The sequence below is a fragment of the Mus caroli genome, unplaced genomic scaffold (genome assembly GCF_978045245.1).
Source record: "Mus caroli unplaced genomic scaffold, Mus_caroli_1 scaffold_8, whole genome shotgun sequence".
Taxonomy (NCBI): domain Eukaryota; kingdom Metazoa; phylum Chordata; class Mammalia; order Rodentia; family Muridae; genus Mus; species Mus caroli.
This window is the reverse complement of record NW_028227263.1, coordinates 111,769,232-111,792,052: the sequence shown is the minus strand read 5'-3', so window position 1 is coordinate 111,792,052 and position 22,821 is coordinate 111,769,232. Positions and strand designations below refer to the sequence as shown.

General features: G+C 50.9%; 1 protein-coding gene across 1 annotated transcript in view; it reads left to right on the top strand.

Moving 5' to 3' along the window:
* Pepd (peptidase D) overlaps positions 1-22,821 on the top strand; it is a 133,432-nt gene that overhangs the window by 97,811 nt on the left and 12,800 nt on the right. The window contains exons 10-12 of the mRNA XM_021168233.2: positions 11,895-11,963; positions 12,640-12,717; positions 22,307-22,455. Of these exons, the coding sequence (XP_021023892.1) occupies positions 11,895-11,963; positions 12,640-12,717; positions 22,307-22,455 (296 nt within the window). The remainder of the gene's footprint in view (positions 1-11,894; positions 11,964-12,639; positions 12,718-22,306; positions 22,456-22,821) is intronic.

Sequence of the window (22,821 nt, the reverse complement as noted above, 5' to 3'; positions counted from 1 at the left end):
CTACAATAGGCCAAAGCTCTCAGGACATGGTCCAGAGGAGCCTACTTCCCTCAGCTGTTTGTCAGGTGTGTGGACACAGCAACACTAAGATGACTAGCTGGACCCTCCACAGAACCTTAGTCCAGTAAACTAAGGGCTCGCTGAGAAAGTAAGTAGGGAAACAGAAGCCTGCCCCCTTCCTCTCTCTCACACATACATACACACAAAGGGGTAGTTTATATAATCACAGGGATAAGAAAGAGAAATCTTAAATATGATGCCAAAGGAAAAGGTTGTAAAGAAAAAAGTCAACATCAGACCAATAAAAATGTAAATGATCTGTCCAGAAATGCCATAAAGAAGATTAAAGAGCAGAGGAGAGAATGTTACATGGATGAGAGGCTACACCGCTGCCTAGAACCTTCCATATATAAATCCCGTAAGGATCAATAAGAAGATGAACATCCGCATTTTTCAAAATGGAACAAACCATTCAGAAGGGAAGAAATACGAGGTGTGCTAAGCATTTCAGATTCATCGGTTTATTAGTAAACTGCCTGGTGTTTTGCCTGCCAGATGCCCAATCCTGTGGGCAGACAGACCCCAAGGTGTGGTGCTGCTGAGGACCTTGAGAGTCCTTTCTGAGCATCCAGGGAACTATTCACAGAGCACTCTCTGAGGCTAAACACCATGCATGCATCCAGTAACTCCATGGCTAGGCATGGAGACCATGCCTGTGAAAAGGCACATGGCCAGGGGGGTTGCAACCCCATAGGAAAAACAACAATATCAACCAACCAGACCCCCCAGAGTTCCCAGGGACTAAGCCATCAGCAAAGGAGTACCCCTGGCTCCAGCTGCATATGTAGCAGAGGATGGCCTTGTCAGACATCAATGGGAAGAGAGGATGGGATAGGGGGCTTCTGGGAAGGGGGAAACTGGGGAAGGGGATAACATTTGAATTGTAAATAAAGAAAATATCTAATAAAAAAAAGAAAAAAGAAAAGGCACATGGCCAGGAGCGTCCATCATAACCCAGGTGGAAGTAAGCTAAATATCTGACAGCGTGTGGCTGGTGTGTAAATCGTAAGCTGCATACTGCCAGCTCGACTTATTCACAGTTATTCAGTCACTCTGCAGAAATGTAGCCCAAACATCGTGTGTGCCAAGCACTATATGGGGTCAGACTGTAGTGAACAAAACATCAACCCCAGCCCATAACAGATGAGGGAGGATGGGTGGGTGGGTAGGTGGGTGGGTGGGTGGATGGATGGATGGATGAATGGATGGATGGGCAGACAAATGGTAAGTAGATGTATGTATGTGAAGATTAAAGCAGAAACAAGATACTCTTTACCCAGACTCAGGACTGGCCTCCCTGAGAACAAGTCATTAGAAATCAATCCTAGAGGGCTGGAGAGATGGCTCAGCAGTTAAGAGCACTAACTACTCAGAGGCCCTGAGTTCAATTCCCCAGCAACCACATGGCCGCTCACAACTATCTGTAACAGGATCCGATGCCCTCTTCTGGTGTGTGTCTGAAGACAGTGACAGTGTACTCATATAAATAAAAATAAATATTCTTTAAAGAGAAAGAAAGAGAGAAGAGAGAGACGAGAGAGAGATCATTCCTAGAGAAGGCAAGAATCCACACCGTGGATTTCTAAGTGAGTGGGCTCTGCAGAGACAGTGGGCATACCCAGTGGTGCAGAGGCATGAGGTTGCCTGGCACTATCAGGAACAAGGAGGAAAACTAAGAAAATGAAAGCAACTAGGACATCGAGGTGGGCTGTAAATGTTGGGTTTAAGCAGGTAAGTCCTGTGATATCCTCAAGGAGCCGAGCAGGAAGGTCACCAGTGACCAGGCAAGAGGGGAGGGTGCCTGCAGGGCAATGTGGAGAAAGGGTCAGTCCTAGGCACACAGCATTCAGAATAGAAACAGCATAGACATGGGACTCCTGACAAGGAGCAGAGTTTTGAAATCCTTGGGTACTCAGCTGGGCCATGCTGGCTATTTGTCTGTAGACCTGCCTGGATCAGATCAGCTCCCTGCACAGGTGGGAAGTGGGAGAAAAATCAGAGGCTCCATGAATGTGACCACCTGGAAAACCTCTTACTCCCTCTCTATTAGAGCGGAACCCACACAGGACCCTGTGACGTCATACCTCTACTCCCAGATGTCATCTTAACAGAGAAGCATGTACAAGGGTCCCAAAAGACCAGATGGCTTCTACAGTAGCAGCATTCATAATGGCTGTGCTGTGGGAGCAGCCTCAAGGCCCGCTGCTAGAGTGGAAAAATACACTAGGCTCTACTCAGCCAGTGAGACCTAACCATGACAGTTGTTTTTAAAGGCATCTTTATCTTTATCTTATGTGTTTGAGGGTTTTGCCTGCATGTATGTATGTGTGCCACATGTGTACCTAGTGACCATGGAGGCTGGAAGATCCCTTGGAACTGGAATTATGGATGGTTGTGAGTTATCAAGTATGTGCTAAGAACTAAAACCAGAGTTAATACAAGAGTAGGCAGTGCTCTTAACCACTGAGCCATCTCTCTCTCTGGCCCCAGTGATTACTTTTTAAAGTGTGTATGTATGTGTGTGTTCATGTAATGGGTAATAGCATGCATGCCTACGTGTAAATGTGACTATACATGTGCAATGCCTCAGGTGTATAGGATATCAGTCCTAGCTGTGTTGGTACAGTGTCCCTGTTGTTTCTGACGTACACACTAGGCTCTCTGGCCCTTGGGTTTCCTGAGGTAGGTTCTTTCTCCACATCCTGTCTCCCTGTAGGAGTGTAGGGATTATGCACATATCTGGCTTTTATGTGGGTTCTGGGATACTAACTCAGGTCTTCCAGTATGGATGGCAAGGAATCTCACCTGCTGAGTTGTCTCTAGCCCTCTGGTGGTTAATCTTGACTGTCAGCTGGGTTGAATTAACAAAGCTGCAGATCTGTGAAGCCCATCTCTTAAGTCTGTCTGTGACTAGAAACAGTCAGGTCACCAGGGCGCCATACCAACCAGGGCTCCAGTCTCTTGATGCTGTCATAATGTGTTGCTTTGGAGGGAGGTGGTGGGAGATGGGATGGGGGCCGACCTGGAGGAAGTACTCATTGGGGCAGCATCTTGCCCTGGCCTCTTCCTGTGTGCTCTTTCTCTCTCCTATCCACAATGAAAACACTCCTGAGTCCTACCTGCCAACCTCCACCATGATGTTCTGCCCCAGTCATGGGACTAAGCAACCAAAATAACTCATGTGGATAAGTTCCAGTGATTTCAAAGCAGTAGTAAAATGCAGGCGTGATGGACAGACAGACAGGAGCACTTGCCACCCACACATCTCACACTCGGGACTCTGGGTGGTAAGAGACGCCAGACACTAAGGAGAACATGCCGCCTGCACCTACTTACGGCAAGCTCAAAAACCGGCAAGCCCAATCTGCAGTGTCAGGAGTCAGACCGCGAGTGGGCAGGAGGGGCTGACGAGGGGGGAGGGGCACTTACATGGTGCCAGTTCTTTATGCTGCCTCCTTAGGATCTGAATCCTGCCTGCATCAATGTCATATTTCAGTAAGACACTTGACAGCTAATTATATTTTAAACCTGTGTTTATGCATTTTAAACATGTCTAGAAGGATGTTCCAAATATTTAATAGAGGTTATCACTGGCTGATGGGGGGGGGGGGGTTGACAGAGTCTCACTGTGAAGTTTTTGCCAGTCTCAGCTCTCTGTGTAGCCAGGCTGGCCTCGAACTTACAGAGCTCTGCCTGCCTCAGCCTCCTGAGTGCTGGGAGTGAAGGTGTTCTGCCATGGCAAACACTGTCCAAGTTTTAACGAGGTTTATTTTTAGTTTATGTGTATGGGTGTTTTCACTGCGTGTATTACAAGTAGACCAGATGCTGGAGGCCAGAAGAAGGCTTCAGATACCCCTGGGACGGGAGCTACAGATGTGAACCAACACATGGGTGCTGGGGATTGAACCCACATTCTCTGGAAGAGCAAGTGCACCTAGCCGGCGAGCCATCTCTTCAACCCCCACTGTGCATAATTTGTCTAAAAGTTAAGAATGTCTTAATTTCTAAGATTTTGTGTGTGTGTGTGAGAGAGAGAGAGAGAGAGAGAGAGAGAGAGAGAGAGGAGAATATGAATGAATTGAGGATTTTAGTAGTCTACTGCAGCCAGAGCTTTGACAAATTAAAGCAACACGTTGAGCTCAGTTTGGCATATTTTTTTCTTCTTCCAATAACTGATACGGACAAAGTCAGAAACTCAGCTTAATCAAGCATGTCAAGAATAAAGGGGACGATTTGTTAATTGAATGTCATGTTATGTCCTCGGTTATGCTTAATAGAAGATAGGCAATTTAGAATTCCCAATTATCCAATTAAAATGCTAATTATCCCGTACCTTGATAAGGCCTTTCCATGAGGGGAGCTGCTGCACAGTTGCTGCTCACCTTCCTGCCTGCCGCCATGACCACTGCAGACTCCGCTGCTGCCCTTGCCTCTGGTTAGTGAGTCTGGTCCTCTGGGGTTCCCGTATCCCAGCATCCTTTCTCTGAGCACCAGCTGCTGCTTTGCACCAGCCACCTGGTGCCTCCTCCCCCTAGGCTGGGTGGAGCCGAAAGTCCTTTGCAGACCCTGTGCACAGATGCAGAGGGTGTTATCATAGCACCCTCTGCCACCAGGACTTATGCAACACAAAGCCCTTCCCTGCATGATCTCAATCAGTCTTCCCAGGACGGATCTGCAAAAGGTGCCATCCCAACCCACACATCTGACGGCCTGAGGCTTTGGAAGCCTTCAAATCTGAAACTCTGCAGACACCAAGCCCCAACCCACTGGCTTCCATCCTCCCATGATAGGACCTTAGATTGCAAGTGTCAGGTTAACATCCTGACTGGAGTTATGATCACCTAAGGTGTGTCCGTGAGGGTTTCTCCAGAGAAGACCCACCCTGACTGTGGATAGCACTGTCCCATGGGCTGGAGTTCTAGATGGAAAAAGAAAAAAGCCAGGTCAATGCTAAGATTGGGCCATTTGTGAATGAGCGAGCTCACACCTCTGCTGCCACCATGATGAACTACACCCTCGCATCTTAGGCAAAATAAGCTCTTCCTTCCAATTGCTGCTGCTTATCGGCTGTTTGGTCACAGTAGCCAGAGAGGTAGCCAATGCACACACCTACCCTACCCATCAGGAGCAGAGAAGTTAGGACAAATGGCTGAGGATGGTCTATACAGGCCCAAGACGCCCTACCCACACCTTGTGGTAAGATTGGCAGGACCTTTGTGAAGTTAAGCTAGGAAGACATCTCCCCAGTCAAGTCCTCTCGACTAGTACTAGGGCAGGGTTGGTGGGAGGAAGGATTATGGAGTTTGGGGGAGCACCAGAATGCAGGAGAGACTGCTAAAGCAAAGATGCCACCACCATTGTTGCAGCTCTCCTTGTGGCTAATGATGCCACATTGGTGCAGGCTGTGCTGTGATGCTGTCGGGCCCTCTGCTAATGCTGGTTTCACTAGTAATGCATTGCTGGCTTTAACCTAAGGCTTTATGCCAGACCCTTCTCGGCAACATGCTATGAAACCCTTTTGATCATTTAAAACACACAAAGAAGCCTTGGCGGAGGCATATCTGTCCCTAGCCTTCTCTAGGTCTATCCTTACCTGGGGTCTGGGAGCAGAGGAGGCCCAGGAAATTACATCAGGTCAGGTGTCCCAGTGTCTGTCTGTGCGTGCATGTGCCCAGTGCTAGATGCCTACAGACTTTCCATTTCGTACATGAGAGGGTTCTACCCTGTGGGCTCCCTTACTACCTCAGAACAGGTAGGCAAGCATGGTGCTCACTGTGTGTCAATCACCAATCCACGTATCCTGCTGATTAAGCCAAAAACTCAGAGGAAGTAGGATACCACTATCCCATTTTTCACAAATGAGACTGGGGCCCATCAAGCACACATAGGTGACAAGTGGCAGATCCGGGGCTTAGTGTCTGAGTCGGGACTTAGCAGAGTTCCAGGAGGCAGTGTGTGCATGTTGTTCATCAAAAACTGAGGATAAGCGACTTGGGATGGGGTTGGAGGACTCCCCAGGCCACACAGTTTTCCTCCACTCAGCTTCACAGCCAATGCCCAGAGTACTCACTCTCCTAGCCCTTCTGCGTGGCCTTGTGGCCTGCATCTCCCCGGCTATCTTCCCTCCCAGGAGCCTGCTCATGCCATTTCTGTGTTGTCATGTCCATCAAAGACCAGCCTGGGGATGATGTAACCAGAGATACCTCCTTAAGCTGTCTCTGCTGACCTCCAAGGACCCAACCTGAAGAGCTACCAGTCTTGGTTAAAAAACAAAACAAAACAACACCTCAGCTGACTTTTGCTGCTGTTCTCTTAATCAGTTGGTGCATTTTTAGGACTGCTTATCCTAGTCAAGAACTAGAGCAGGGCCACGTGCCCAGAGAGGCAGGCCCAGAATGCTCTCCCTGGGGACACAGTCTGTACAGACATGGGCCTGGGCATTTGCTGGGTTTTGCCCCATTAGTCATCTCCAGACACTGACAAATGGCCCTGAGTCCATTCTGTCACTGTAGTGACTCCATCCACCTTGTTATTCACTGCGCAGATTCTCCCAGGTTACCTTAGGCTCTCATTTATGCCTGGATACAATGCAGCTCTTACCTGAGGCTGGCTGGGGAAAAATTATGGCAAGGGTATTGGAGGAATGGCCAAGCAGACAAGAGCCTCAGGAGCCCAGGCAGTAGGGGATGTGTGGACAGGTGGGTAGCTGGCACATTGAAAGTCCCTTTGTCAGCACCCTAGTCAGTGTGCCTGTCTTAGTCACTGTCCTACTGCTGTGAAGAGACACGACAGCAAAGGCAGCTCTCCTAAGAGAAAGCATTGAATTGGGGCTTGCTTACTACTTCAGAGATTCACAGGGTCCATTATCATGGGAAGCATGGCAGTGTGCAGGCAGGCACTGGAGCAGTAGCTGAGAGCTACATCCTGATCTGTAGGCAGAGTGAGAGTCTGGGCCTGGCTTGGGCTTTTGGAATCCTCAAAGCCCCACCACTACCACCACCAGTGACACACTTCCTCCAACAAAGCCACATCTCCCAGTCCTTCTCAAACAATGCCACGCCCTGATGATGAAGCATTCTATGAGCCTGTGTGGGGCATTCCCATTAAACCCCCATGGTGTCCCGTTCTCAGTGCTTCCAGAAGAGCAGTGGGATCTAGCACCATCCCTGTACTGTGTGCAAATCACAGATTTACAGAAGAAAAACAGGTTTTCCCAGATCTGTCAGTGCTGTCTGTCATCCTCGAATGGGGGGGAACTGGTCATTTCCAGTTCTTTCCATTCTGTCCATTTGGGGTTTTTTTTCCAGAGTTTCTCTGTGTAACAGTACTGGCTGTCCTAGAGTTTGCTTGGTAGACCAGGCTGACCTCAAACTCACAGAGATCCACTTACCTCTGCCTCCCAAGTGTTGGAATTAAAGCCACCACTGCCCGGCTTCATGCTGTCCTTTTAGGTATTACTTATACCTTGTGTGTTTAAGGTCTTAGGCATTGTTTTTAGAAATCCTTGGGTTGGGGAAGGTCTCACCTGCTGTTTGTTGTATATGAAAATTTTGTATACATTGGTCATTTTGGGTGTGTGAGTTCATAGTGGGTGTGGGGTGGGGTGGTTGTAGGGGTGTATGATGGGAGTGTGAGTCTATAGTGGGGGGGCATGATATGTGTGTATGCTGAGTGTATAATGGTAGGGCATGATAGATCTGTGAGCTCATAGTGGTGGGGTTTAATATGTATCTATTGTGTGAGAGCATCACAAGTGTATATATGGCCTGTGCCACATACTCTTGTGGTATCTAGAGTATGATGTGTATAGCATGTGTGGTGGGTATTTGTGTGTCGTAAGTGACTATACATGTGATATGTGTGTGTGATGTGCATATGTGAGAACTGAACTCTGGTTTGTCTATGGCATATGTGGTGTGAATTCTGTTTGTGGCATGTATATGACAAGTATAAAAGCCCATGCTGTGCATGTGTATGTGGTGTGTGAGTGTGATGTGTGTGATGTGCTGGGGGCCTGAGGGTAACAGATGTGTATATAGGGCCTATGCTATGGCTGTATCTGTAGTCCTTGGCTGCCACTCTTGAGGCTATGCAGTTTGGATTTGTGTGCCTTCCTGCTAACATCTCCAGTATCACCATCAAAGGCTTGAGTATTTTGTTTATATCCTGCTTGGGGGTTTCTAAACCCCAAAGATCATTCCCATTTGAACAGGGAAACAGGAGCAAATGAGCCTGCATTTGAATCCTGAGATGCGTGTGCCCTGCAAAGCCCAGCAGGTATTCCAGCTGTGCACTCTGTTACTTGGTTGCTTCACGCCCTGCCTTTGTGTGTGCATCACTAGGCAGGCCCAGCTCGATGTGTGGACAACCTCTCAGATCTAAGCCTCTGCCTCTCGTGTGCCCAAGTGGCACTTCAGCTGTGGCTTCCTGGTCCCCAGGCTGACTGGCCTGTGTGCCTTGCTTTTTTGCCCTGCATGCTGTTTCATGCTGTACCTCTGTGTGGGAGGCTGGAAAGTTTCTGGCAGCAATTCTCCATCAATTCACATACTGCACTAACGTAGGGGCAGCTGACACCCTATGGCAAATTGCGACCACAGACTTGGGCCCTCAGCAGTTGCCTTCCCATTGCTAAGTTAGCCAGACCCTTCCTTCTCTGCCTTCCAGTTGACCTATTTTCCATGAAGCTTCAGAGAGACCTTTGTGAAGTGTCCTGGCATATGATGTGGGGGGTCAGACTGCTCCACTCCCTGGCCCGTGCTTGCTCATCCCAGCTCTGCCTGCTGAGCTCAGACCAAGCTGCACAGAGCCTTGCATTGCTCCACGTGGCAACTGAGGCTCAGTTCAAAGCACTTGCCCCTCTGTACTTATCCCTTACAGATCAGAAGCACATCATTACCTCACCAGGCCCTGCCTCACCCTCACCTTCCTTAGAACTGGGGCACCTTTACACACCACAGACCAGGCTAGAAGCCTGCAGAAAATGTGGTGGCCACTTAGTCTATTTATTATCACCTCTAAACCATCCATATGTCCTTGTACTTCTGTCCGAAAAAAAATTAAAAATCCAAACACCAAGTAGTGGAGCACTGGACTCGCATGTGTAGGGCTGGATCTTGCCTTGGCTGTTTCCTATGACCATGACAGAAGAGCTGACTGGAGCAGCCTAAGGGAGGAAGGCTTGGTTTTGGCTCAGAGTGCAGGGACCATCAGCCCATTGTGGCAGAAAAGGCTTGCAGTGGAAACAGCTCCGGCTGTGGCCTCGGGAGGGTTGGATGGCATCCCTCTCATCTTGAGGGATCAGCAGGTGGAGAACTGGACTCAGGGTGGGGTAGGTTACCTCAGGCCCACTCCTAGTTAGCCTGTGTCCACCAGCAGGCCCCATGTCCCCAAGGTTCCACAACCTCCCAAAAATACCAGCAGCATCTAGCCACCACGTGTCCAGTGTGAAGAACAGCAGACTCACGGAACTCCATCTTTTGGGAATGTGGAGTCATACATGTGGATGGAAGACGGCCACTGTTGGGTTGAAGCTTGCCCTTGAAGACTGGGTCTTCCTTACCTTTCTGTTAGACACTACTATAAACCATATCTTGCACTGGGCATTGCTCTTTCTCTTCCACAGAAGCCAAGGATACAAGGAAGGCTGGTTGTCTCTGCTGAGATTAGGCCCCAGGCTCCGTCTGATGAAATACATTTGCTGCCCACAAATGTATGCCAGGGGCATGGCTGTCCCTCTGCCTATCCTTTCTGAAGCCAGACAATCCCAGTAGCACCTGTGGTTAGGGTTAGGCCATCTGTCTCCACCCCTGTGAACATGGCCATGTGGCCCCCTGATGTTTGCGAAAGGACCAAGTCCCTGAAAGCTGAGGAGCACTGAAGCGCCATGGGTGCCTTAGAGGCATGGCGGACAGAGAGGGAGCTATTTCTGAGGCTGCTCATAAAGGGAGGCCGACTGCCTGGGCAGGTAGAGCCTCGGGATGAGCTCTCTGGCTAAGGTCTAACTGCTCATGGCCTAGATGCTCCCATTGTGACTATGGGACCAGCTAAGGGAAGGAGTGAGTGTCTCCCCACCTTCCCACAGCTCCTCAAATCCTTTGTGTTGAGGAAACATTTCACTTGTAAGACACCCAATTATCCTGGGAGGTTTTTCAAGGCAAGTCTGAAAGCCGATCGAATCCAATAGAACCCTTTCTGCATAACAACTACTTAATACCCAATCATAACAATTATACATAATTTGTGTTTACGGTGCCTAGAAGATTAAACTCCTCCACGCAGACACTTTCCAAAACAGCCTAGAACGTGCAGGGCAGGCAGGGCTGCCTCTCAGTGTGCCCATGGGTTGCCTTTAGCACTCTGCAGGTGACAGTAGGCGGGATAAGACCACCTTGGCTTGCTTGTTGGGACAGGGTTGAATCAGGGACCAGTAGGGAGAATATACTGGATCCTCTGAGATAGAGTAAAGGTAGCTCTCCACAGTCATCCCCTTAGCAGCTAGTTCTGCAGAGGCTGGGCCTGTGGCCTAATGCTGAGGTCCAAGGCATATGGGAGGGGTAGGGCCTGAGGGTGAGGCATTCCAAAGCTCTGGGCAATGCAGCCTCCCTAGGATTCAGCTTTCTTTATTTAAAAAAGAAAAAAAAAATGTCAGGCTGGTGGAGCTTGCCTTTAGTCTCAACACTCAGGAGGTAGAGATGGGAAGATCTCTGTAAGTTCAAGGCCAGCCTGGTCTAGAGTTCCAGACTAGCCAAGACTTCAGAGTGGGGAATTGTCAAAGGGGGTAGGGGAGGGTGATTTTTATTTATATGTATGTGTATGAGTTTTTTGCCCGCTGCATGTATGTATGTGTACCATAGGCATGCCTGGTGCCCATGGAGGTCGGACGAAGGTGTCTGTCTTCTGAAGCTGACGTTTCAGACAGTTTTGAGCCTTCTGTTGTGGATGCTGGAATTACACTGTGAAAACAGAGCTTGCTGCTCAGGCTGAGTCCTCCCTCTGGCCCTAGCTTTCTTGTGTTTGTTCTTGGTTGGTTGGTTTTGGACTTTTGAAGACAGGATTTTGACATGTATCCCAAGCTTATTTTGAACTCATAGCAGTCCTCCTGCCTCAGTGTCCCAGGGACTGCGATTACAGGTGTATGCCACTGAGTGCACTGGGAGTTCAGCCTTCTGATGTGACAGGTCTGGTCCATCCTCATCTGGACTGCCTCCTCCCCAACACATGTGTTCTCATTGCTGAGCTTTGTACAAGGCTGGACCACTTCCTGCCCTCATTGTCGCTATGCACACTATAATGATAGCCCACTCTCTCAAAGGCAGGCCTTGGCACTGGGGTCAGGTCATCCATCCTTTCAGCCTGCACTGTTGGGCATACGCGTGTAAGGTATAAGTGCTTCCCAAAGCCCAGCTGGCTTATCGCTTTCTTAAGCAGGAACCTCCTCACCTCCCTGGAGATTACCCTGCCTTGTCCACTCACACCAGCCCTGCCACCCCGTCTGTTGGCAGCCCAGGATAACACACTGGGTCATGCTGCTCCTCAGCCATGCTCTAGTCACAGATTCACAGGGAGACCCCGGCTGCGTGACAGAAGTGTGTTCCTCACCCCAGCTTGTCTTCCAAGGGTCAAGCTCCAGTGTTCTGCTTGCCCAAGAGTCCTGACAGTGTCGCTGTCAAGTTCCCCAGCAAGGGTCTGTGCCCCAGAGCCAGCCTCTGCTCACACTCACTGGGGAACTCCAGCCAGCTCAGGGGTGCAGGAGAAGCAGGTCCAGGTAGGGGATCTGCATTCAAAGAGCAAGGCTGTATCGGCTCATGTGTGTCTGTGTGTCTCTCTCTCCACAGCCTGTTCCAGCATTATTGTTACTCTAGGGGCGGCATGCGCCACACCTCTTACACCTGTATCTGCTGTAGGTAAGTCTTGGGCCCAGGGCTCATGGGAGGACATGCAGTGGGGAGCTCTGTCCTTCCAGCCTGGCCCCTGTGTTGCCTGGACAGAAGCTGGCACTCTTGCTGATGCGAGTGAGCATCCTTGCACATGAATAATACATCCGAGCATCTCAGTCCTTGGAAATGTGCTTCTCTGGTGGATAGAGAGAAAAATCATTATTTCTACTTTTATGATTCTTGAGACTCCCGAATGGAGCCATAAATATTACACCCAGGTGCCCCCTCCAACCACACACAGAGAGAGAGAGAGAGAGAGAGAGAGAGAGAGAGAGAGAGAGAGAGAGAGAGAGAGAGACTTGTAAGTTCTTCCTAAAGAGTAGCTCATTAGGGTAGCTGCATGGAACAGGGAACAAGAAGCCACTGGCCCTGGATAGGACCAAGATGTTCCAGAGACCGCCAGCACCCTTCCTGTGAGACTTCCCTGCCTTCAGCCCTTCTCCAGGCCTGTGAGCCTCTGATCTTTGCATCCGCTGCCTACACCCTCAGCCCAGAAGGCAGCTGTCAGACCCACGATGCTGCTCCCAGCTTTCTGTCAGGCAGGAACCCCGTGTTCCTTTCCTCCTGGCTGTGGGCCTGGTCCAGCCTCCAGGGCCTGCTGGGTACCAGTGAGCTCCTAACTACCCTCTGTGGCTCTTTACAGCGGTGAGAACGCAGCCGTGCTGCACTATGGCCATGCTGGGGCCCCCAATGACCGGACGATCAAGGATGGAGATATTTGGTAAGTGAGGCTGAGCTGCCGTCACCCCACTGTGCACGTGAATAGCCAGGACAAAGGTAGATGCTCCACATCTGGGTCAGCCAGAGGCCAAGAGGGTTAGTTACAGCAAAGCCTTGGGCCCAGACTTCTCTGCTATAGCTGTCAGCCTGAATGCCAACTTCTCCAGGCCTAAGACCTGCACCCTATAAACAAACACCATGAGGCAGAGCGCCAACAAGATTTCAACTCCTGTGGAGTTGTGAAGGGGGTGGAGGGGCTCTTTTTTACTGTCCCCCGGCTTCTTCCAAGCTGTGCTTTCCAACCAGTAAGTTCCCTGTGTTTGGTGCTCCCCACCCTAAAACCTGTTATCCTTGACCACCAGGCTCCTCACCACACCTAGCCATTGCTTCGGCTCTGCCATACCCTCAGTTCCGCACAAGGCCACACAGGGCAGATGTGGGCAGAGCATATTGGACTGCCATCCTTGGGTTTGGAGGGATCCATACTCATTGATACAGCTGTTCCTAATGGTCACTCCATAATCCCCACCAGACAGTGACTAGGACTGGGTCTAGCCACGCCGGGCTGCTAAGGCCCTTGAAGTCTGGAGCCTGCTCACAAGCCATACAACCTCTTGCTTTAGCCATCAGATGTGCTGTGAACATCAGCTGACCAGAAGGGCTCCTGTCCTGCCTGGTTCTTAAATGTCTGTTTATGCTTTGTTTTATTTTATTGATAGAAGGTCTAGCTAGAGCTGTCTAAGAACTTAGCAGTCCTCCTGCCTCTGCCTCCAGGACCTGGGATTACAGGCATAAACCACCCTGCCTAGCTGGTTCTTAGACGTTGTTTGGGTTCCTTAGCAGTGGCACAGCCTACTCTTGGGTTAGCTGGGGATGCTGAACCATCAGTTTCCTTCTCAGCCACTTGCTACACTCATCCCCCAGCCTTGGCTTCCTGTGATAGCTGTTCACTGTGTGGCTTTGGCCCTGCTGCAGGTCATGGGAGCCCATGTCTACCTAGGGGGAGCACAGTGCTAGGACAGACAGCTAATGAGCTGCAGAGATAGAATCCATGCTTTGAGTAGTGACTACCAAATAGGAGAGAGATAAGTACTCAATCCCAGGGTCCATGCTGCACATGACTGGCCAGTCTGCCCACAAGCAAGACATTCTAGTTCAAGCCCAGCTTCCTGTAAGGAAAACTTCATCTCACTTTGCCTTAGTTGACGTATCTATGAGTGGAGATAACATACATACGTCAGGACTTCCCATGATAGTGGCAGAAAGGGTATATGAGGAGCAGGCTGATAAAGACCTCTTCCTGGGGCCCAAGCCAATAAGCCAAATGGGAGCCAGGAAGAGAGACCTGAGGAGCCCTAGACACCAGCTTTGAGGACTGCCAGTCGTTGCCACCCCATCCTTTCCATGACTACAACAGGACCTCAGTGTATGTCTCCCTGGCTTGCCTAGCAGCACAAGTCCACAAAAGCAGATGTCTGCACGGAGCCTCGGAATAGGCCTGTGTTTAGGCCTGAGAGCTGTGTGAGCTGCCTCCAGGTGCCAGGCTCAGCTGGCTGGGGCTGGGGTGGCTGAGACACAGTGGGGTGCTGCGGCATGTGTGGTCATAGGGATTGGGGACAGGGTGGCTGCCTCAGATGTGACTCAGCAAGGCCACCCAGTCTTTTCAGGCTCTGTGATTGCTCCAAGCTTCCCCTCTCTGACCTTCTCCACCTCACCCAGGCCTCATGGCACCCCCTGGTACCTGGGGCCTTAAGCACATTTGGTGTTGAGCCATACCTATTGCCAGCCCTCTTCTCACTTGTTATTTTGGGACAGTCTTACTAAGTCTTCTAGGCAGGACTTGAAGTTTCAATCCTCCTGCCTCTGTCTCTAAGGAGCTGACACTTTGGCCTGTACCACAAATTCTCACTGCTTTTCCAAGAGTTTCTCTGATGCTCTCTGGCTCTGGCCTGTGTGGCTAGGACCAGAGGACAGGATGCTAGAACCCAGTCCTGGGCAGAGGCTGAGGTCCCTGCCTTCCCCAGGGAGCTCTAGTTGGAGCCCACCTTGGCCATGAATTTGGCTCTTCCTGAGTTCAGCACACCCCAGAGGAAGCAGCTACTCCACTTTATACTTTATGTATCCAAAAGGGGATTCTTGCCCTGTAAGAAGGCCAGCCCTATCTGCATTTCTGGGAATTCCTCTGGGAATCCCAGAGATGGGCAGGGGCCAGCCAGGGCCTACATACTGTGGGCCTCTACATGGCCTAGCTGCTGTGACCTCAGCCCCCAAGGGCAGCATGTGGCACCTGCGTCTCCTGATACAGCTGTGGACAGGAGTGATCTGAGGAAACCCAGGGACGTTCATGCCAAACTCAAATTGGTGATTTTGTTTTTCTAGTGCTAACTTTGAAATGTAGCCAGTGGAATCATTATGAGTTTATTATAGTCAATTTATTATGCAGCATTTAGAACATGTTTTGTTGATTACTGCTACTGCCAGATTGCTGGCGGCATTTATAATCCATTGTTTTATTGAAATTGATCTGCCAAGCACCTAGCGCGTTTGGTAAATAATAAATCACACTGTTATCCTAACATAAAGCCACAATACTTCATCATAAGGTAGGGGACCAGAATATATGTATAAACTGGAGGCTGTCGCAAAGTTGAATGCCCCCTGGTACAGGGCATGTGTTCCAGGCACCAAGCACAGGGATGGACTCTGGGTTCTACCTAGCTTTTGACAAGCAAGCTATGTTAACAGTAATGGAGCTCTTTGGGAAGTCGGAGCTGGTTCAGAGCTGTGAGGGGGAGGTGCTAAGTGGCAGCCCCTTCAATCTCTTTCAGTCCAGGAGTGAGTGCACCCACGCTTCTCAGGATATACCCACAGAAGTGCACCAGGAGCCAAGAGGCTCCTCCCTCCCACCTCAGGTTCTCTATCTCCCTCTGTCTGGGGGCGGGAGACAGATCACCTGGCTCCAAGATCACCTGGCTCCAAGGGCTCAGTCATGAAAGCTGAGGTAGAACTGCAAAGCCAGGAAGGCTGGGCTTCTTCCTGCTCTCCGTGTCTCTGAAGTACATTTTCCAGCCCTGGGCCAGGGCAGAACACAAATCAGGCCTACTTTATTTGGACAATATATTTTTTTTAACAGTTTAACTAGAGTCTCACACTGTAGCCCAGGCTGGCCTTAATTTATACCAGGACCCCCTCTGCCCCACCATGGCCTCCCAAGTGCTCGGATTACAGGCATGCACCACTGTGCTCATGTAAACCTTAGGTGGAACTGAGAGTCAGATAAGGTCACTTAGCTGTGGGCCACAGTCATCACGCATGAGGTCTAGCTGTTGCTCAGGCTGGTCTGTGCTGCAGATCAAGTTTGTCAGCCAAGAGCTTCAGGCCATCCCACATCCCAGCCAGTAGCTCCCAGGTCTCTTCCTGTTTCTCTGGGCCAGATCCAATGCCCAGCTGCTGTGTAGATCTAGGGAAGGCATGGGAATATGTGTGGCTTCAGAGTCCGAGCCTCTCGTCAGCTCAGTCAGAGCCAGGGGGCCTGTACATGGCCTGTGGCTGCTGTTAAACCTCTCAGAGGTTTCCTGTTGGCTCCCAGAGCACCTTCCAGCTGTGTCCCTGGAGTTCCCCCTGAACCCACTGGTCAGGTCACCTCCTGCATGAAGCATCGACTGCACTTCGTTTTCTTTTTCAAGGCAAGCAGGCAGGGCTTTGATGACCCAGCTTGCCAAGTGTGGCAGTCTTGCTGGTTGGTGCTTCCAGCTTGTTCATATAATGTTGGTGTTGACAAGATCACAGGAGGCCCTTCCTGAGTGGGAGGCCACAGAAGATGCTCCACATTGCATCTAGCTCCAGGCAAGTGGGTGTGAACACATCTGGCTTAGAGAAGTAGGGAAGGAGCCATGGCCCACTGGCTCTGGGTAAGGAGTCGTCCCCAGATCCCCTCTGAGCCCTCCCACAGCCACCTCAGACTGTAGGCATTTAAGCCCACAGATAAAGGCCTCACCTTGGCCAGCAGGAAAAATACCAACTGTGCCTAAACCCAGCAGGAAGCAGGGCATCCCAGGTTGAGTCACTCCTGTGCAAGGCTCTCCCACCTGCTTCTCCTGACTCCTATGCAAGCTCACCCCAAACAACAGACAATGTCTCCTCAGTGGGGGCTCTGATTTGAGAAGCAGGTGGGGCATGTCTCCTCAGCTGCTTGCCACCCTATAAGAGGTGCTATGCCCTGTCTCCAAACCCATTATTGTACATGTGCTCCAGGCCTGGCTGAGGTGTACAGGGCTTTCCAGCACTGGCCAGAAGAGGGCAGTGTAGCTTCAGGACACAGCCAGGTTTTCTGGGTTGTGCTTTGTTGTGCTAACCTGGGGTGTGTAGGGTGGGCCTGCAGTCCACCTAGGAACAGGCCTATCCTAGCTCTGCACTGAGCAGCTTGCCAGTGCCTCCTCCCTTCCCATCCCTGCTGTGGCCTCCAGCCTCCTCAGTCTCCCTATTGTGGTAATGGTCATGTCCAGAGGTCATCAAAACCCAGAGAAATGAGGGTAGTTTCATTCCAGGATAGTCAGTACTTAAGGGCCCCCAAAACTGTACCGCTGTCACTCCATTTGGGTCACAGCTGGAGCCAGGGTGTCATCCTGGCTGTCTTGCTATTGCCATCACAGGTGAGCCAATTCTCAGCCCTGGGCTGCAGATACCAAGGGCTTTAGCAAGACCCTGCATCTCTTGAGCCCTGCATTGGATAAATTGATTGTGCCTGTTCTAGTTGTGGGTTAGACTGCCAATTGTGGTCCCAGGCAGAGTGAATCTGTGCCCGGGGTTCTTCCCCTGCTGCAGAAGACTGGGAGCAAAGAGGGGTGATGGTGGTGGAGGAGGAAGAGGAGGAGGAGGAGGAGAATCCAAGGTTCATCTTCTCTGTGCCTAGTATTCCAGTAGACTTTAGAGAATATCATCCAGGGCTAGCTGCCTGCTGCCAGCCTTAACTCCTATCCCCTTCCCAGCCTTGTTATTTCCAAAGGGATGCTTGGTGACCACTAGGGGGCCCCTCCCAAAGCTTTTCCTAGGGGGAAAATAAGCCAGCCTTTGGGTGAGAGAGTTCTGCAAACACAAGGCCCTGTCTGTCTGGATGAGTTGGCCAAGGCCTTCAGTGTCCCATCCCAGAAAATCGTTAGCCTTCAAACTAGAGCTCATATTGTAGATATGCCTCCTTACCATAAGCAGAAGCCCTTCCCACCTGCTTTCTGTCCCTTCTGTTTAGTTTGTCACTGTTTTGTGGCCTCACCCACTCCATTGACGTCACAACCCATGGTTAAAAAGTGCTAGTCTAGACAGTGTTCACAGACATCACAAGACACTGGTCACCCAAAAAGTGAAATGAAGCATGTGCTGTCTGCGTGATAATGACTGCTAGCCTCCTCCTTCCCCCTCCCCTCACCATAGCTACTGCCCTGGTGCCCAACCCTAGGCCCACAGGGCTGAGGCAGGCAGCAGCTGAGTGCCTGCCTTTGGTCCAGGCCACAGTATGGTGCTCTCCGTGGGTCTTGGCCTGGCACCAGTGCTCTGCATCTCTGTGACAGCTCTTAGAGGGCAGTGCTAGTTCTCTGCAAACATAGGAGGACCCCAGCATTGGACTGTTCTCATTAGAGTCTACACTGGGGGGTTGGGGGTAGGGACATTCTGCTGGCATGGGGGATCATCCCTGCCTACCTGGTCTCTGAGGAGCACCTGGCGCAGGGGCTCTATAGGAAGAGGTTCCCCCCATGGGTCTATCTGTAATCAAGGGGAGCATTTGAGGGATGGCTCTGCTGTTGCTCCCATTGCTGCCACCCACCACCACCACCACCAGCCATCCCTGAGGGTTGGCATGCACAGAGGCCTGGAGGGGAGCTTGAGGTGGGCAGCCAACCTGTGAACCAGAAAGACCGGTGCCCACTGTGGCCAGCCTGGAGCACATACACTGCTGCAGAGACAAAGTGACTGGCTGCCTTTTTCTATCCCCTGCTGAGAACTGGATAGATGAGTATTTTCTGCTGTTTAGAACCCCACCTCTCTCCCTCAGCCTGGGAATGCAGACTAAGAAGTCTGCACAAAGCAAGCATGCTTAACACACGTGCATGTAAGATGTCAGTCTTGGGTGAGAAGCAGCTGAGTGCGTGCTGCATACTAAGATTAAAATGAAGCTACAAGCCGAGTACAAAGTGGCCCTTGTATAAACATTGCTGAATTTCCCTTGGAGCCCTTCTGCCTGTGAGCTGGCTGGTCCCTGCACAGGGCCTAAGGGAGTTAAGCAGGACCTGGATAGGGTCTGGGTGGGCCAGTGATGGCAGGTAGCCCAGGCCTGGAGCTGCCCCATGAAGAGCCAGCAGAAGACAGAACGTTCATCCCAGCCAGAACCATAGCCATAGGAACACATGTGGGGAAGAGACGCCAGCACATTGCTTGAAGACATGTCATCTCCCAGATGTCTCAGATTATCACACAGACCCACTCGGCTAGTGATGGAGGTGTCCCTGGTGGGTGTCCCTACACAGCCAGGAAGGGGAGATCTTGCATTCTCGTTTGAGCCAAGAGTGACCGAATTCTCTATCATAGTACTACATGGAAAGGGTAGGCGCAATAGACAGAACACTGGAGGGAGGTGATTTATAAAAGTGATGGCTTTCTTCCCTGGATTCCAAATGGCTTGAATTGGAATCACTTATGCATGGAAAAGCACTGAGGGAGGATTTAAAAACAATAAACAAAAACAGAAAAAAAAAGGCAGAAAATATGGGGAACTGAGAACACAAAAATAGACTCAAGCCCGTGCCCAAGCGTCGCCGGGCAGGATGGAGCTGGCTGGCTGGGTGTGCACTTCCTTCTCCCGAAAGTGGATGAATTTAACAAAAAAAAAAAAAAAAAGAGTTGAAGTCCTTAGAAGCTGGAGGAGAAAGCCTGGCCTGGCTGGCGGCTGAAAACATCAGGCACCCGTCGCCATCTTACCTCTGTACTAGGGAAGGTTTAGAGAGCTCAGTTGAGTCTGCCGTGCCCCAGAGAATCTTGTTTGTCACATTCTAGATGACTCTAGCATTTCATGTCATCTTGTGAGCTTCCTGGTTTTTAAAAATAGCTCGTTTCTGTTTTTCCTTTAGACCAGCACCAGTAGACTCTTCTTCCCAGGGGCGATTGCAGGTCACCCTTTATGTGGCACCTCCCAGGAATGAGTGTCCCCACGTGCCTGGCCCTGTCCTGTCTGCCCAGGCAGTTTATTTTCAGATGCTCTGAATCCATCAAACCATGAAGCATTGCCATCCAAAAAGCCCACATACAAGTGTTGTTTCCTCCAGCAACACAAGACTGGGACCCCATGTATCTCACTGCAGCCTGTTCTGTCCAAGAGCCCTAACATACCTGCAGCTTGCAAGAGACACAGTCCCATGCCAAAGATGAGGAAATAAGGTCCCAAAGGTTGACTGGCCGAGGCAACACAAGGTAACCGAGATGTTCACCTTCCTCAGCTGAGGGCTTTGCTAGGTCTGAGGCTTCACTGTGCCGTCTGAGGCTGAGCACACCTGCACAGGAGTAAACCCGCAGGCAGCTTCTGGCCCTAAGGGTCGCAGTACACCCCAGGGAGGAGATGCCTGGGTGTGTCTCCAGTGCCTCATGTTTCCTGGCCCTCTTGTAACTAAGTTGGGTGGGTCCTCCTGAAGTGAGGCCCAGGTGCCTTGAATCTACACTACACAGAGTCCCCCTCCCCCCCAGACTTTGACCCAGTCAAAGTCCCCAGTATGCTGGGGAGTGGTGGAGGGTGGATCCCCAGGAATCACCTGAGATATTATCTATGCTTTGCCTTCCATACTGTTGACCCCGTTTATGGTGTTTTGCAACCAGAAGAGTCAGGAGATTAAGAAGTGCTTCATTGAGGACTTTGGATTCTAGTATGGCATCCAAGTATATTGGGCATTAGGGTTTTTTCTTTAAAATCAGCTGCCATGCAATAGCCAGTGCTGTCTGGCAAGCCATGTGGCTGGAATCCAGGCTCTACATGCAGGACAAAGAACCCACCCCATTCCCTTGCTCTGTCTCTCAATACTAGCACACAGGCAGCTTCTGGAATGTTTGTGGTTACCATTAGAGTGGAATTTGGGTGAGAGGCTCTCATAAAGGAAGCCAGATATGCCCTGGGCTCACACTGGCCAGCATGTGTGTGGCTGCAGCTGGATATGCCCACCACTACCCCACCAGCACCAGCACACTGAGCAGAGCTAGCCTCCACTGATGCAGGAAGACTGAGCCATGGACCCTCAGCCAGTGTCATTGGGATTAATGTCATGACCTGCCTGTGAGTGCTAAAGGGGGATGGGTTGGGAAGGGGCGCCTTGTGTATATACATCCTTTTGCCTTAGTCACTCTGGCATTCTGAGGTGACCCTTGCCATGGGAGACTGGCGCATGTATTGAAAGCCAGGCCTGGACCCACATGCCCCCTTTTGCTCTATCCTAGATGCTGCACAGGGTAGGATTCTCTATCCACAATGATGAGCCCCATGACCTGTTAGATGGGCTCTGCTGTACCAGGAGCCGTCACACACTGTCCAGAGTGATACCTCCATTCTCCTGACCCAGCAAGCCTGGCTGTTTCCCACCATTATCCAGCCTCCACTGGCTCTGGGCCTCTGGGCCTCTGCTTCCTCTCCTGCAAGACCTCTTTGCCATCTCAGCCTGCACAGCCACCCACCTGGGGATCATGTGCCAGCAGCCTCCATCCAGGGCCCTGGAAAGCATTGCTAACTAGGGGGCTACTCTGATGCTTCCTCTGTGCCCCTCTCCTGGGCACTGGTGAGACACGTGTCCTATCTGAGCAGGGGGAGGATGATACCAGGCAGTAGAGCAGAGCAGAGGCAACAACCACTTGCTGGTTCCTCCCAAGCTGGTGCAGCTCAACCCACTGATAAATATGGCAAATGTATCCTGGGCACAAGCAAGGTCCCCAGCTTGAGAGAGGCTCTAGATGGCTCATATGCAAGGCAGTTGGCATGTGGGAATCTGGAGACCTAGGCATCCTTCTGTGAGTCCTCTGCTATTCTGAATAGGTCCCCACAACTAAGGCCGCTAAGGCCATGCTTCTTCCTTAGCTTTCCCTGGACAGGCTGAGCCAGCCCTCCCTTGCTCTTCTCCTCACTCTCCTCTTCCCATCTTTCTTTCCTTCTGTGGTTCTGGAGGCTGAACCTAGGATCTCATGTGTGCTAGGCTGGCTAGCACAAACTACTAAGCAATATCTCCTGTGCTTTTTCTACTTTTTTCTGAGATGGGGGGTGGGGATCTCACAAAATTTCCAGGCTAGCTTCAAACTTACTCTGTAGCCCAGGCAGAGCTTAAAGTTGTTTCCCCTACCCCCTGCCTAGAACTTGCTCTGCAGACTAGGCTGGCCATGAACTCAGGGATCCTCCCCTGCTTTGCCTCCTGGATGCTGGGATTAAAGTCATGTGCCACCATCAGTCACATCTGATGAGGTGACCTCAGCTCCCTGCTACAGCCAGGCCCCAGCAAAAGGAGTGAAGGGGGTGTGTGGGTTGGCACCTCTGAACATCTGCCCACCTGCCTCACAATGCCCTGTCCCCACAGCCTGTTCGACATGGGTGGAGAGTACTACTGCTTTGCTTCTGACATCACCTGCTCCTTCCCTGCCAATGGCAAGTTCACAGAGGACCAGAAGGCCATCTACGAAGCAGTGCTCAGGAGCTGCAGAACTGTCATGAGCACTATGAAGCCAGGTGAGGGGCAGGCGAACCAGCTGAGGACCTGTCTGGTAGATGGGGGACACTGAACATACACCTTGACTGACAGACACCGCAGGAAGCAGATCTTGAAGTCTGTTTGCATCTATTCCACATGCTTGGCCAGTTAGATTCCAAGTGATGTGACACCCCCCAAAACACCCTAAGAGCACAGGGTTGACCACCAACCAAGTGGAATCTGGAAGTTCAACCCCTCGTGACCCCATGTCTGATCCAGTCACATCTCCATACACATCCCTCCACCCACACTGGTCATTGGAACATCAACATGTCCCTTGCTTTTATCCCAAAACAGAGTCCACTTGAGGAAAGTCCAGGCCAGCTTTGGAACCTGGCATCTGG